The sequence below is a fragment of the Manacus candei genome, unplaced genomic scaffold (assembly GCF_025592945.1).
Source record: "Manacus candei isolate 608988 ecotype Guabito, Panama unplaced genomic scaffold, ASM2559294v1 h1tg000089l, whole genome shotgun sequence".
NCBI lineage: Eukaryota > Metazoa > Chordata > Aves > Passeriformes > Pipridae > Manacus > Manacus candei.
The window spans coordinates 1,466,631-1,483,894 of NW_026138137.1; the positions used below are offsets into that span (position 1 = coordinate 1,466,631).

General features: G+C 37.1%; 1 protein-coding gene across 1 annotated transcript in view; it reads left to right on the forward strand.

Annotated features, from left to right (window-relative positions):
- PTPRN2 (protein tyrosine phosphatase receptor type N2) overlaps positions 1 to 17,264 on the forward strand; it is a 643,008-nt gene that overhangs the window by 153,796 nt on the left and 471,948 nt on the right. The window contains exon 3 of the mRNA XM_051812861.1: positions 7,755 to 7,868. Coding sequence (XP_051668821.1) covers positions 7,755 to 7,868 — 114 coding nt within the window. The remainder of the gene's footprint in view (positions 1 to 7,754; positions 7,869 to 17,264) is intronic.

The following is a 17,264-nucleotide window of genomic DNA, read 5'->3' on the forward strand; positions in this document are numbered from 1 at the left end:
AATAATCAATCAACCAGGTTGCCTAAACTTTTAGTCTTCCCCACAAAGAATCAGATAGTTCAATGCTTAAGGCTTTATGTGACTGCTTCCTTTCTTTTATTTTTCTCTGAACTTCTCTCATTTATCCATATTTTTCTGGTAATGATCAGAATCTGGTCAGAATCTGGTGCAGTATTCTGCCTTTCCTTTAGGAAAAAAATAGCTTTTTATAGGTAGGGGGTGGTACATGGCTCAGTTTCCTCATTGTTAGATAGCAATGTATGGTGTAAACCTGCATTATAATCTTGCAGTCCAGTGGCTAAATATGTTAAAGGAAAAGAGATAGCTTTATTGTAAGCCTACTAATACTTGACTTATACTTGAATTTAAAGTATTTATCCTCTTGTTGGAGGATTTATATGTTGAAATCTTTACTCCCTTTTCTCTTTACTACCACTATTGACAAAAAGGGGAGTTGATGTTCAAAGGATTTTGATTGCAAGCTCTTTTTTCTTAGGCATGTCAAAACTAACATTGAATATGTAGTTTTGCTTAGAAAAGGACTCTCAATATTTCAATTAGAAGGTCTTGGGTTTTTTTCCTCAAAGGTTTTCTGGATTGGTCTCTGTGATCAAAACTAGAGGCAGATGGTTTCTGTGGCTTACAGACTGTAGTGGTCACCTGGATGTGGAAGATATTGATTCAGTCATTGTTTTCTAATCCTTTATTATCCTAATCATGGAACCAAAACCATGGCTTTCATGCTACATAGTTTCCTACTCTGTGGAAAGCTTAGGTTTGGTTCCCTAAGAAGTCCCAAGTTATTGAAGCATTATTCAACTTGAACATTAACTCTAGCAGCAAAATGTTAAGACTTACTTTCTTTTCATCTCTACTTTTTCCTTTCCTAAAAGTCCCTCCTGCCCTCTCCTCCCAAGGCATGGCCATTATTTCGGTGGTTGCAAGGCCCAAGTATGACCTGTTAAGGCTGAGCTGCATTTCTATGCTCTGAATCACAGAAAATAGGCATTGAAATCTGGACCTCTCATTCTCTTAGCTGAATAACTTAGGGGCTTTTTGGAATCAGGCAGCACTTCTTTTCATGGCAAGCCTGCTCTCCTCTTGCTTTGTTAAAGTGTAGCTCACTTTTCCACATTCCTTTCCTTCCCCCTTTTTGCTATACTGAGGATTTTTTAGTTACTTTCTCTACAATTTACATATTTCTGTTGTAACTTAAAAAAAATATCTCAAGTGAAAGTGTGGATAATGCTTTGGGACTGTACAATCCACCACTTAAATTAGCAGGTTAGCACAGAAATAGTTTCTGAATTTATATTTCCCCTCCGTTGAAGGTTATATCTGTTTTATTGGCTGATGGACTGAGTCCTCCAGAACCTGCTCTCAGAATTATTCCTTGAGACAAGGGGACTGTAAAGCCCAGAGGAACTATTCATGCTCAGATGTGCAAATCCCAGCCCTATCAGAGTATTTGCACAACAGCTAACTAATGCTGCTGTTAATGTTCACTTTTATCTTTTAATATGAGCACTTTCAGAATCACTGATATCCCATCCAATTCTTTCGATCAGCAGAAATATTCAGGGGTTTTAGGTTTGGGGATTTTTTGAAAGTAGACCAGCTATCCACATTTTTTCCTTAAATGTCTGTGTCCAGAGAGGTGAGAAAAGGCATTAAATCTTGTTAGAGTTCTTTTATAGGACTGTTAGGTGGTCTGGCTTTCAGCAGAATTTACAAAGTTACCTTTGCCTCCCAGGCAGTAGTTTATTTAGTAGGTGAGGAAGAGTGGATTTACTGGACAGTAAGAATTATCCACTGCATGACATTTTTTTTTTTGGATTAAAAAACGTCACATTTAGAACATCTTACTTTGTTGTTTTCTGCTTTTTATGGTGTTTCTATTAAATCTGCATAATAAATCTACAAAAATATGCTATGTGTTTTACTTACAGTTGAAGATTTACTTTTACTGTGTAATGTTTTGTGTTTCACACACTAGCAAAAGCAGAATACCACCACATACTTGTGTTAAAGTCTATATGCACTTTGCTTACTGGTCTTTATAATGCCTTACTTCCAGAAACAAACATCACAGCCTTTTATTTTCAAATCATATTTCTTCATTTTAAATAGCTGCCTTAAAAGCTTCCACATGCCTGTTAGCCACTAGGATAGGGAAGGACAGAGTGGACTGAGGGTGACTGGAACTGCATAGCTCTGTATTCCAGATGGAGTCAAATGGATATGAGAGCAATAAATTCAGAAGGTGAGTAGTGTGTGCTCCAGGACTGATCCCTGTCCACTAGATGCCACTATTACTGCTCTGAAATGAAAAAAAACTAAGGGACCACCGAGGAAAATAACCAAGGACTACGGAGATAAGCAAAATAAAATGGTAAAAAGGCTGTAAAAGTTGAGCAGGGGGGATTGCCCCCTCAGCAGACTGGACTCCACGGGGAGCTGGGGGGCTGCAGGGCAGCTCCCCCTGATTGCAAACAGCGGCTTCTCTGCCAAACCACTGCAGGGAGACTTGTGAGGGTTTGCTGTTTGGAAGTGTTGGAGTCACACTTTCAAAGCACTGTATGAGAAGTGACGCTGCAGAAGCCACTGTTGCTCTATCTGTATGATCTCCACCCTACTTGTAAAGAGAATTTAAAAGTAGAGGTATAAATTCTGAACAAATCTTTTTTAATAACTGGAATATTAAGAATGTGTTGTTTTCTGAACCACTTACTTGTAAATCTTGATTGTGGATTTGTGTACTGTATGTTCTGTAATAAGCCTCCTTGCAAATGACTTAATGTCTCCAAGGAACAGTAACATTTAATTCTTTTTTTTTTAATTTTTGAAAAAAGATTTTGAAAACAAATGCCATACTATGAGAAATAGCAGGGAGAGAAGAGTAAAATACTGTAACTGTCTCCTTCATACTTCCTAAAACATTTAGAGTCTGTGACCTTGAAGTCCAGCATCAATGGACTTTTGAGATGCAAATATTATGCTTCCCATTGGAAAAGGATTTAATCTCTCCAGTAGGCAACTCGGGCTCTAACTGTGCCTTATAAGCACTGACCTTTTCATTAGTCCTGGACTACTCTTGGATCTTACAGTACCTTAAACCACTAGCTGGGGGAAGGAGTGTGAAGTGATGTCCATATTCAGTGAGAAGAAAGAATTCTTTTCTTACAGAAGGTTAAGTTGCTGAAGAATGATGCCCATTGAAAACTCTGCAGAAACATTAGAGGAAGTTCTCTGGTTGACTGCAAGAGCACAAATCACGCAGGAAAAGGTGGCAGAAGTTACCATTTGACACCCTATTGGCTCTGTGGATTTTCTGTTTTATATCATGACTCAGGAGCAAAGCACAGTGGATGCACCATGGGGCAAAACTTAGTTTTATGCACAGCTCTACTTTAGAATTTTTTAACAATTGTGAGGCAGTAAGGGGAAGGAAGCTGAAGTGTTGGTTGGCCCCTATGTGTGAGTACTGTTGCTGTGGGGAGAGCTGCCTCTTTTCTGGCTGCTGCACAAAGTTTGAGGAGCAGAAGAACCAGGTGCTTCAAAGCATCTGCTTGAAGGCTCCTTTGCAAAGGTCACTTGTCAGTGCCATGTGAAAATTTCACTGCATGTAGATCTAAATAATTAATGACTACACAACACAATCTTTTAATTTACATATATCAAGCTTTCAGCACCCTGCAGACAAACTCCAGCATCCTTACCAGTCTGCATAGCTTTGCTCAGTACCAAAATATGATCAACAAGAACTCATTCTTTTTTTGCTGGTATTATTCAAAACTGTGCCAAGTCTTGGATGCATCTTAGTTTCAGTCATCAGATTAGCCATACTTAGTGGTTCCAGGATAGGATATGTTTCTCTTGCCAAGGACAGCTTATTATACACTGATTTTTTTTTTTTTGAAGGAAACACTACCTAAAAAGAATTTAATGAATCAGCTGCCCACAAATAGTGTTGCCTTCAAGGTGAAGGTTATCATTCAATGCAAGCTTCCAAAGATTTTTTAGTACCTGTTAAGCACATGATGCCTGTCTGCCTTACCAAGTAAAAATGCTGACCCAACCAACTCTTCAAAACTGTTTCAAACTATAGGTTTTACATAATTCTGTACCTAGATGTCAGTCATGAATGCAATGTGGTACTTTCTCAACAGGTAATAGAGGTCATAAATATGCACTAATTAATAAGAATGAGCATTAATAATGAATAATGATGGGCGTTTTCTGTTCTTTTCTAAACCTTTCTCAACAATCACACTTCCAGAACTTGTGTTTTGACTTGCTCATGGTTTAATCTATCAGTTGTAATTTTTTTCACTAGAATTTGATAAATACTCAATGTAAATACATCTACTATGCTCCAGGGTGTTGTCTTTAATAAAAGAGGTTTGTCTGCTACTATTTGAGGTCTTACTGGACACCTGAGATAAGTAAATTTATGTATTTTAATCTTAGCATCTAACTTTGTAATATATAAATATTTGTCCAAATTCAAGATTTTAAATAAAAACTTGTACAATTTTATGCTTGCATTTCTTCTCAAATGTTAAACCAAAACAGCCAAACAGATAAAGAAGCATCTGACTCCCTCCTTGGGTATACGGGTATATTATTCTTCTGTTTTAGTCTCTTCTTTGGAAACAAATGCAGAAGCTGTCTAAAAGTCAACATTAGCATGCTGTTAGCACAGATGTTTCCAGGTCTAAGTATAACTTATAAGACATTATTATGGAAATTTCAGACACTACTTTTTGCTAACAGCAAATGATAGCACTTTAACAGCAACCATATGTGTGTATTGGTCTGTTGTCTCAACCTTCCCTCGCTCTGGGCGTGTGTAAAGAGCAGATGTCCTTTGCACAGCACATTCCTTCTCAGAACACAGTTTTAATGAAGGTTCAGTATGAACACACTCTCAACAGCTATAGGCAGGCAGAGCATGGCATTATTAAAACATCATTCATGCTTTGAACTTCCTCTGCCCTGTTACACTTACTGTAAAGTCTGGGAGCTTTTCCATTTTCAACAGCCCCCCATCACACCGTGCCCGAGGAGGGCACAGAAAGATGCACCATGTATTGACTCACAGTAAATATCACCCTGAGATTGGGATAGCTCAGAGCAGACTAAGATGGACAGTTCTGGAACTTGAGCTATAATTTAAGTAAAAAATGGGGTTCATGGTGGGCCATAACCATTTCCAATTTTGGGCCACATCATGCCAAAGAGATTTCTTGAAAGGTAAAGAAGGGCACCTTTTACAAATTTTTCTTGGTAAAATGGGTCTTCCTTGCCTTTCCCCAGTCCCCGCTGCAGTCTGTGTAATTTCAAGAAAGTTTATTTAAAAGGTGCCCTGAAAATTGAATGCTCAACCTCAATTTAACTTTCTAAGTCTTAAATCTTGCCTCAGAAACCTTTATAATGTAATAATTAAAAAAAAAAACCCACAAACCAAAATCAAACAAAATGACCCCAACCGTAAAACCAACCCAAGCAAATAGAAAAACCTAGGAAAATTCCTACTTTTTTTAGAAAAAGCAGCTGAACTATGAAATGCACTATTTGCATGACTCCAGTTCAACTCTAATCCCCAGTATAAAGATCCTCTGTATTTAAGAGCTGGTATTTGCCAACCCCTCCTTGGGGGCATCGCTCCGCTCCACTCTCCTCATGCTGCATTTAGCAGAGCTACTATTTGTGGTTGCAGCCTCTTCAAAGCTCATTGTGCCCATATTTCAAGTACAAAAGCCAAAGTAACTTGCAGTTTCTCCCTAAGCAGTCCCAGTGTTTTTGGATAGATTGTATAATGCAGCTCAGACTCATGTGCTAATTGTTAATTTTAGAATTCAAATAGGTTTTGTTCTATTCAAAGGAAGTAGGCTACAGGTTTCTGAAAACTCTAAGCTTAGGAAAAAGGGTCTGGTCTCTTTTAGAGTTTGTGAGTGAATTAGCTTTTGCATCCATGGAGATACCCTTAAATGATACTTAATACAAAAAACTCTAATTCGTACTTAATGTGTATGCTTTTCTGGACTCTAAAATAAGATTACAATTATTTTTAAGGTACATTATCTCAAAAAATTATGGAATATTACTTGTTTATATAAACATAGATTTTTCCCTAAGCCAGTAATGGTGGTATTCCGAACTGGAGCTCTCTATGTCAAGCTGTTTCATTTTGAACAATCTTGTTCCTAACACTGAAATGTTCTTCTATTCCTTTCTGAGTCAGAACCTTATTTATTCCTGTTATCCATCCATTTACAAGTGACTGATATTTATACACTTTGCTTATTTCCAACTGCAACAGATTTTTAAAAAGAGGGTTTTTTAATCTGCTGTTAGGCTGCTTTTTACATTATATGGCAGAAACCCAACCATATCTGTCTATGTGGTTTCCAAATTAAACTTAGTTTCCAATAGCAAAATTAGACTCAGATGTAGGTTTTTAATTTGGATTAACTTAATTTGGCAGTTATAAGTGACAGGAGGATTGGAAAGGCAAAGAAAGAAAAAGTTGGCTAATTTCAATGAGGTATTTGTGTATAACTGTGAGGGCTAATAATGCCCTTTTTCTGCATCCTGGTTTGGTTTATTTTCTTTTATGCCATTATTTGTGTTTAGTGAACAGCTGGGCCAGTAGTTCCCATTTGTAGTCCTTTAGCTCTGTGAAGTAGCACAGAAAGTAATGGACGCTTGCAAATTAATGCTTACCCTTATTTTCTGCTAATCTGGTGTAGCTCTCCTTTTGGAGCGTAGATGTAATATCAGAGCAGAAGTAATTACTGTGTTAAAACTAGGATTGCAGTAGAATATTTTGCTAATTAAACTTGTTGCATTTAAATTACTTCCTTTGGATCACTATATAGAAGAGAACTATTTTGAACAATAAATGAAACCACTTTCTTTCTCAGAAACCCAGAATTGCAGATGGTCAGATTGTATGTGAAGCACCTAGGCTCTGAATTAGGCTTTTGTATGAAAGAGAGAAAGGTAATTTGAATGTTTGAACTCCCTGTTCCTCCCACACATACACAGGAAGCTTGCCTCAAAATGAACAATTCTCTAAATAAAGACTAATAAGAAGCTAAATTAATTAGAAGGTGTGATTTGAAAAGACATTGATGAGAAGAGTCTGTCATTTCAGACAAATGGAATGGAGCTAAATAAATTAGGCCACATTAATATCTCATTGTTCTGTGAGCAGCTTTCTTTTATTGCATTCATTAGAGGGTACTTCTTGAAATGAGCCTTTACTAGCCATTATGGATTCAGTTCTCATTTACCAATGCCTAACACACAACTCCTGCATTAAAAATGTTTCAACAAATCCTCATAGTTTCTGCAAATTAATATTTATATTTCTGGATGCTGTGCTTTTCATCTGCAACATAGTAGGCATTGAACATTAAGTTTTTTTCCCACTGAATTGTCAGTAAAGGATTCTTACATCTAGAGAGTTGAGAAGCAAAAGTCTGAAAATACTTTATAAAATAAACTATATGCATAACTTGTACAATAGAATATTCCTACAACTAATATTCTTTCCAGTATTTATTTTGATAGAAAATATCCTGTCTCATGACTTCACTAGTCCTTTGATAGCTTTTTAAAGTGTCTTTTAAAAGGTTCCTTCAGCATATAATTAGGATCCATTGGAAATGCGCATCTCATCACACTGTTCTTCCTCTCAGAAAACAAAATGTATATTTTTCCTTTTCTTTTTCTCTCTCCTGCAGATGGAATATTTGGGAGATGTCAGCGAGTGCCAGTAATAGACATCTATAAATATGACATTTCACCCCCTGTTCTGCAGCATCTGAAGATCATCCTGGAGAAGCTCTCACACAGAGGTACAGTAAAAACTCTGGAGTGGGGTTAGATGCACTGGGGGTTAAAATTCTTTGTACTCCCTCTGAGGTGATGTCTCCAGAAGTTTTTGAACACAATGTATTTCAGGCCCTGCAGTGCAGACTTTATAAAAGTAAAAAGCCTTTGGACTCACTGAATCTGCCACAAAGTCCTGGGGAAGCAATTCCAGGAGAGGTACTTCCTCCCTATGTAGCACATGTCTGTGACTGACATCATACTAGAAAGTTTTAGGGTCTGTGAATGCTGGTATTGTATAAAGAAATCAGCAGGAAAGAAAAGAAGTTTGTCAGGTACACTTTTGCCCACAGTGTGCTTCAGGGTGTATGGGCAGAAAACACAGAACTTCCAGTTAGAGGGAAACAGTATTTAACTTTCAAGTGAATTCAGGTAAGCAGAACTGCTCTGATTTCATTACAAATTGTATCTAGTCTGTTCCTTTTAATTTTTGTTCAGCTTTCCAAAGATAATCTCTGTGCACTTTCCAAAACCAGAAAGGATGTTCTAGCTTCTGAATGGCATAACTTGAACTAACAAATCAAAACTTGGATAAAGTGAAAGTCAATAAGGTGAACAAACCTTTTAGATACTAATACATGAGATAAACCACTTGTACACAGCCACAGGACCAAGAAATCTTTGTATTCTAAATTTTTCCAAGAATATTGTTGGAATGGTTGATTTTGCACTTGCATCATCTCTGTGGATGTTTGTTCCTAAATACTTTCCAGTCACAATCTTGATTGCAAAGTAGGAATATTGTATTAACGTGATGTTAGTTCAATGATGAAAGAAAATTGATTTCTCAGAAGTTTGAGACTATACTCAGGGACTGGACTTCTAGTTTGGAAATCACTGATTTAGAGGATTTAAAAATTTTCCAGGCATTTATTTCCTGTCCAGCAGCCCATCCAAATGAGACAAACTCAGCAAAATTCGATTGTAGTAACTCCTGGCTGATTAACAGTCACATGTGAATAGTACTTGTGGCTCTTTCACTTGTCATTTTCTAAAGGCTAAGTAATGCAAGCAGATTTATGAAAATACTCTTTTGTCAGGGCAATACTGTGTGAGGGGAAAAAATAGTATCTGCTCTCTGAATATAATGAGGAAGGTGAGGTGGGGGAAGCACTAAGTCACCTAAATTGGTATCTGAAGTGATCCTGCATGCATGGACAGGCAGCAGTCATTCACATCTCCTGACTATGGGTCGTGTGTTCTATGTAAAGCTTCCTCCACGAGGATGTCAGAGGTAAGAGATCTGCAGGAGTCTGATGTTCCTCTGAAGGGTCACATATAGCAGGTGATGGGATACCCTAGGATACCCTTTCTAGGATCTTTGTTATCTTCAACCCACCTCTCTGGATTTAACTGTTGCAGAAAACTGCAGTATACTTCTTTTAAAAAAACTTGGACTCTTAAATTTGGTCTTGTCTCATAATTTTTCACAGCAAGAGAATGACAAGGAACACACAGTTTGAAACCGTGGTAGAGAATAAAGGACTTTTGCTTTTATCCTTTTTTATTTGTGACATTTAGAGGTGCATACCCAAATGTGTATACGCTTTGAACTGATACAAAACTCTGCAAGCAGTTTTTGTGGCCTGTGGGTATCCCAGTGAAGGGAATCTTAAATATATCTGTGAAAGATAACAGAATGTTGGAATGTTTTTGCTCGAATGATTGATGTGATAAAATCCCTCTTTTTTTTTTTTTTTTTTTTTACTCTCAGTATCTTTGCAAATTTTGTTTAGTGAGGACAGAAATATGGAAGGAGTAGAATCAATACAGGCTATCAGATTAATGGATTACTGACATCAGGTTGCTCAGACAAGATTCTGCTGTTTGCTGGTGCTATCAGATGTAACACATCCAACCCTCAGGTCATGTTTTCTGGCTGTGATGGTCACTTGCAGTGTTAATGCTGTTCTCCTGCAAATTGTGTGCAACATGGGATGACCATTTCTGCAGTGTAGATAAGCAAGACATTGTCAAGACCATGCAAATATTTCAGGCAACCACCAAAAAGGGCTTCATTTTTTCTGAGATCTTATTTCCTTTAACTATGTAATACCCCATTCTTCTTGTCATCTCTGAAATACTGTTGTCTAACTCATCTTGGTGTTGCCCACCTTCCCTGGAATGGAAAGGATAGGGGACAGCATCTGTTCTCTCCTTTTTGTAAAGAGCAGACAATTTTCTCTTGAAAGACTATATAGTAGGCCTTATGATTAGCAAAAAAATTCTTTTTTCTCCCCCTAGCAATAGTCTGTTTACATCTATTTCCATAGAATTTAAAAACAAAAACAATAGAAAACCTCACAAAATGTACTTCCTTTTTCTTCCCTATTTGCTGGTGGCTTGTAAGTGATACCTATATTTGAATTGTGGTCCAAACAGAAGAATGTCTGGTGAGATGTTATAAAACACAGGACAATGTGGTGTGAATAGTAAACAGAATTTGTGACTCTGCCAACTCAAAACATTTACTACAATAGGGAAGCATAGGACAGAGGCTTAGATGAGTGACACACCTGATGATAATCTGTTTAATAAAGGACTTTGACTAAAATTGAATTCAGGTTTCATAATGATATAGTTTTTATGTCTTCTTTACACATTGAGTCTATCTTTGTCTACACTATCTACTAGTAGATTGATGATAGAAACGAATGCCTTGGAATATTAGATAGTTCTCTACAATGAAATGATCTATTAGCATTCAAATACCCTTGCTTATGGCATTTTCACTCCCACTGTCCTTGAAGCAGTCAAACCCTCAGGAAGAAGATTTTCTGAAGGTTCCATTTCTATAAGTGTGACTGTCTGTATGGGAAAAACCCTTCTCACCATTGCTGAAACACGATGAATCACTTTCCGAAGCTGGTGGTGCTATAGTATATAATTTATAATAATTTGTGAGGAATTGAAACTTTTCTCATTGTCTGATAAACAGGACAGTCAGAAGGATGGGACTAAATAATTTGAAAAGGGAAATATTGGAAGTATCAGCATAGAGGGGTGAATGAGTAGTGCCTGAAGGAAAGGGAAATACTTATCCCTCTGGTTGGTCTTTTGCTCTTCTGCTTCACCTTGTCCAACTTGGAAGAAGATACTTCTTGGAGTGTACCAAGAATGATAAAACTATGCATTTCCTGGTTTGAGCTAAAATACAGAAAATATTTTTTTTTCTTTACTTAAATGCATTCAATCGACTATAATTTTTTTTGTTTGTTTTCTTCTTGTCATGACAATATTATTGTAAAGGCAAAATGATCACACCACTGAGATTCTTAGCATGACTGTGGAATGGTTTCACATTGATTACGGACCTATAAACCATGAAAAACAGGATAGGAGGGCTAAACATGGGACATTATAACTCCAAGTATGAAGCATAAATAGTACTTGAATATCACCATAAGCAGTAATAAGGGAGAACAGTAGTATTTCTCGACCTGGTTACTCTAAGAGGCATTTACATTTGCTTCATAGAATAATTTCTGACCCCTGGTTAGAAACAGCACCATGATGATAACACGGTGCTAACTCTGTGAATGTGCAGCTGCCACAGCAATGAGCGTCACTTGGCAGAGGAGCTCGGAGATGGAGGCTGAAGGACACACTTCCTTAAAGGCATCAGAACAAGGATATTTGCAGAGGGTCACAACAAACCCCACCTGACACGGGATTCTGCCTCTGGGAGTGGGCACTGCATGTTTGGAGAAAAAAACATAACGAAAGTCCAAGCACACCTTTTGCAGTGCTCGTACCTTCTCAGCGTTATGTACTTGGTGTCACACGGGTTAGGAGACAGAAGTCATATTTTTGTGTTTGCTGTGTGCTCTCTGGGCACTGTTTCTAGCGCAGTTTGACAGGACATTCTGTATTAGAAATAAACCTTGTTAGACTAATAATCAGTACTTCAGCTTCTGTCTTGTGTTTTAGTTAAAATGTAGCTACACTACAGCTATTGTCCCTTTAGTGCAGGAACCGTGCAGTGTGACTATTTGAAAAACAAAGCAGCTGAATATTTTTTTGGGCCTTTTTTATGTGACTTGGAATAATTCCTAAATAATTCCTCAGTATGCTTGCTGCTACTTAATTTTTGCGGTAACACCTTCTTGTTCAAAATGTTACTTTCAATGAAAGCAGTTTATTTCACTCTATTAAGAAAATCCTGCTTAAGGTATTCAAAAATCAACAGTGTTATTAAGAGAACAGTAGGATATGCTTTTAAATTCATGTAGCTTAAGTTGGTAAGACATTCTGGAGAGGCTCATGGGCTGTGGAAATTGGCAACAGATTTACAGACTATTTGAAAAAAACAGCACTTTTTTCCTTTTACTTGATTTCTTTGCAACTCAGGAAGTTCTTGACAGGAAGAAAAAATTATTTGTCTGAAACTGATTTGAAGCAGTTAAGTGTAAGGTGATTAATATAACTTTGCTAGAAATAATTTTATATTCTTACAGCAAATTTGTTTAAAAAACTGAAGTGATTTACAATCAGTTAACTTGAAAATTGAAATGAATGTGACTTGTCACATACGGCTTGTGAATTACAAAAGGGTTGCTAAACATTTCTTTCAGTCAGGACTATTTTTCAAGGAAAAGTATCATTTGTTACTGCAGCAAAGGTAAGACTTGAAAGTAAACCTTTATAAGCTCAGTTTTGAAATAAACTTAAAAGGAATAATGCAGTTCTTGCACATATTTGTGAGCAGATTATCATATCATTATGGAGGTGTACAGAAAGCTGCAACCCAGAAAGGTAGGAGAAAACAGGTTTGTCTTTAAATTCAAATATTGATATAAATGAAGGCAAACTCTTCTTTTGGCAGAGAGCAGTGTGTTTACATCTGATTTCCCGGGCATCAGCTTGCTCCAGACATCTGTCTGTGAAGCAAATTCTTCTCCTAGATGGCTGCTGAAGCCAGGAATTGAAGCATAAGCCCCATGACGAGCTACAGTGGAGGAACTCAGCTGGGACTGGACATATTTACCTTCTCCTGGTATCACTGTCACGCTGCCTTAACTTTTTGGCTCAATGGACAAAAACGTGCTGAAAAGGTTGCAGAAAATTCCTGCCTTTGTTAAGTGCTAAAGCACCACTGACATTTTTTGGTCTTCAAAGACCTAAATAGAACTTCAGAAATCTAAGAACGAGTTTCAGTAAAAGCAAAAAGATTTATTTATAAAGCAGCAGAAAAAATACACTTTGAAATCCTGTTTTAAACACCTGTGTGTTGCACAGCACAGAACTAAAAAATTTTTTTTTTTTTTGGTTCCTTTTATGGTTGCTCTGCTTACCAGGCATGATCTGACATGGCATTGACTTGTTCTTTGCCATGTAATGTATTTGTGAGAAATGTTCTTTTCAGGAAATTGGTATTTAGCAAGAATACACTGGAATCATAAGAATTATAGGAGTGAAACAGATTCCATGTATCAGGGGAAAGATGCTAGAAAGTACAGAGGAAATATTTTTTAATATCTATATTTAGTTTTACCCGCATCCATAACACTGTTTTGTAAAGCTTTTTGATGCTGCAACATTTGAATAATGGGATTTTTTTGAAGACATATATGTCATCCCAACAGCATCACATCCCTTTTGTTTAAAAAGAATGATCAATCTGAGCTTTTACTTGTGTTTTTGATAAAATAGCACATTAACTATTATGTTTGATAGAAAGGAGAAAAGGTCTGCATGTCTCCTTTGTGTCATGTTTCTGTCAACTAGCAGTGACAATTGTCAACTGGGATCAGGATGTATCAAGTTCTTTGTGGCCAAGGTAACTTTACAGCTCTTCTTCCAAGGGAAACATAGAAATTAGTGATAATATAATGCAAATATCAAAGACTGCCGATCAATTCCTACATTGTTTCCTTTGTTTTGAAGATGTCTGTGGCACCTCATGGACTTTAACCTCTGCATTAATGTTTTGTCTTTCCCATGAAGCTCTCTGTGCTCTCTGTTTTGTGGTTTGTTCTCTTTCTGGCCTTTGAAATTTAGGGACTGTCTGTGTTTCTTCCTTCTATGGAAGAAGCAGCTCTGAACTTCATTCTTATTCTCTCATGGTAATTTAAAAAAAATTAGCACCTTCCAAGGGACCATTGGGCCAGGCAAACACTGGGTTTGAAGTGACATAGGTACATAATATGTTTTTAAAGCACACTTGAAAATGCAGCAATCAAACTGCAGTTCATTATCAGTTGTTCCCACACTCGGAATGCCAGCAAGTATCAATTCAAGCATGAGATTACTTCTTTAGCTGCTATATTCTCTAACAACGCTACTTTTGGAAACTGTGAGTAACAATATAGCATATCCAAACTAATTATGCCATTTTGTACCATTAATCTATAATTATAGCCCATTTACATATTCAACATAAGACTGTTTTTTTATCATTGCACTACCAGTGCTTTCTTCCTGATTTGTTTATAACTAGGGAATTTGTTTTCCTTTTATTTCTATATTCATTGCATTTCCTCATCTACAGCTTTTATCTTGACCTCCGTGGCCTCATGTTCTTTTAAGACATCGACTCTTAATGACGTATTTTTTAGGTTTTTAATAGGTACTCCAAATTCTGAAATGATTAGGCTTTTTCAAAATCATGATTTTAATCTTATTCATACGAAACCTCAACAGGAAGATCATGTCCCTCACACAATCACGGTATGATTGAAGCTTTACTTTGTTTTAGTGACAAGTGTGAATTCCCAAAAAAGTTATTTTTTCCATTTGTTGTACAGAAAAAAAGATTGGGTTTTTATTTTCCGCTTAAGATGTTTTCACTCTTTGCCTTGTGGCTGTGGTAGAATGCTTCTGACAAATGTAGCAGTTTCTTGAAAAGGCTGAGTGATGTTAAATATGTATTTTAGTTCCACTTGTGCTTTCTTTCATGCTGGTTCCTAGCAAATACTCACTGTATTTCACAAGCTTCTCCTTCTGTTTTGTGTTGCCTGTACATATGTGTGTGGTCACGGAGAGACAGAGCAGTTCATGATAACAAAATGGTACTATGCCTTCAACACTTTCCATTGCTCAGTTTTTCTTGTGCAGCTTCTCACAGTTTTAAAATTACAAAAAAAAGACTTTCACCCCATTTTTAGCCTTTATTCTTGTTACTGTCTGGTTTCTAATTAAGCCTTACACAGACCTGCACTACATTTTTAGCTAAAGAATCTCCAATCTTTTAGGAGGGCTTTGGATGTTCTTCCTGTTTGACTTGGCATGTGTCATACATACAGCTATTAAACTGATTTTTCTTTCTTTATCCCAGATTGAGGTTGGGAGGGGGGAGGTTTGAATGCTGTATTATCACATTTCTTTATCATGGTCAGATGATTGATTTTCTTTTCCTTATTTTGCATGTGAGATACCCAACAACACAAAGTCTCTGACATAGAGAGACAGTGGAAGGCTCATGAGTCTGCAATATTGAGAAATTTACCTTTTTTTGTTCCTTTTTTTTTTTATTGCATTTGTGAACAGCCAAAATTCCTGCCTGAGCATCTTCTAGTTGTTTGGTACAGTCCTGGAAAGATGTGCTGAGCCTTCAGGTGTTCCTTCATCCCTTCCTTAGAAGAGAGAGTAAGGAAAGGAAAACACTTTAGCACTCCTGATCAGCTTTTTCTAATAGTTTGATGACTTTCAGGTCTTTCCAGGTAAACTCTATGTTCATTTCTGATAATGTTATAGTTAGTGATGTTCAATATAGCATTAAACATTGAGCTTTTCGTTTTTTGTAGTTATTAGGTTTTAGCACATAGTCCCATTCAAGACATGGAAGGATTTAATACCAGCCAATACTGCAAAACTTTGTAAAGCCCCCTCCTAATTCAAAGGTCAGATATTTTGTTAACTCATACGCCTTTTGCCTTTGCAACTCTCCATGAGGTAGGTCTGTTCTCCGTAAAATTCCAGGCTTCCCATTTGATCAAGAGTGTAAATATATAAACATAATACTCTTCCAACACAGAAAGATACCTTCTTTCATCTCCTACATTTTCTGCCCCCCAATTTAGCTGGAGGCACAGCCCTTCCATGCCTCTGGGGGGGCTCCCTGCTGTTACCCTCTTGCCCACATCTCTGCATGGGAGCAGCACACACCCAGTTTGGTTTCCTGCAGAGACCAGAGCCCGTTGCTCGTCCTACGGAGCCCTCCTGAATCTTTGCTTCCCTTCCCTCTGGGGTAGCTGCCTGGCAGCATTCCCACTGGCAGACTCCCAACCCCTCCATCTCCTCCAGGTTGTGGGAGGTTTCTTGCTCCTCCCACAAGCTTTCTTTCCATGCAGCTCATTCATGGAGTGCCAGTAATTTCTCATCCAGGAGAAGGGCTGGTGCAATATGCTTGTGGTAGGTGACCCCTTGGGCCTCTTCCCCTTAATCTCCTACTGGTATCTCCTGTAGTTTTTCTTCAAAAAAAAAAAAAAAAATTTTAAAGGTTTGGACATTTCATCTTTAAATGATAATACTTTGAGTCTTCAAATCATATTTGATACTCATCATCCATAAATTTCTAACCTGATAGACTGATTATATTTACTCTAATTTCAAAAATACTCTAAATTTCCTAACAGTAATGAGTATCATCATGCACTGAAAGTATTTGCTAAGGTCAGTTCTGTGTGACTTGGGCCACAGAAAAAGAAACTGATTAAAAAAAAAAAATTCATTAAAATAAAAATCATTCACCTTAACACTCCATAAAATATTTATGAATAGTGAATACTTCTACAGAAGTCAGAAATGAATTGCAAACAATTTATAGATATAAAAAGGGTTAAACTCTCCACCTAATGAAATCATAATAAATAAGTCAATCAGCCCTACATAGAATGGAAAATGCATTGTCATATGTTTTGGGTTATAGTTCTGGTATTAACAACAGTCCTCATTGAAAACTGCAAGACTGGGCATTAGCATGTGTTTGCATATATGTTGGAGAGACAATGATGAAATATTCTTCCCTTTTCTTCCATCAAAGTGAACTTTGTTTGGATGTTACCTGCAGGCCTGAGCAGAGGGCAGCGAATGCTCAGAAAGAAAGACACTAAATTTAAGTCTAAAATTAAAATGTTCATCACCACTGAAAACTTCTTACTACCCATCTTATTAACCCATGAGGTAATTCCACCAGTCAATAAATAAAAATGGAATGTGGCCCTCAGTGGTAGTTGCTTAAACTGAGAGAATTTTCTTTAAACTGAGAATAACCTTAGAAAGACTGGATAAAAAAATCAATTCAGAAATGAGAAAAATACTCTTGAACCCATCTTGTCATAACTCAGCTTTTTCTCCCTTGTGGGTAGTGCAAAACCTGTCTGCTTTTAAATTTTAATTAAAACTTAGATTAGTTATGATCA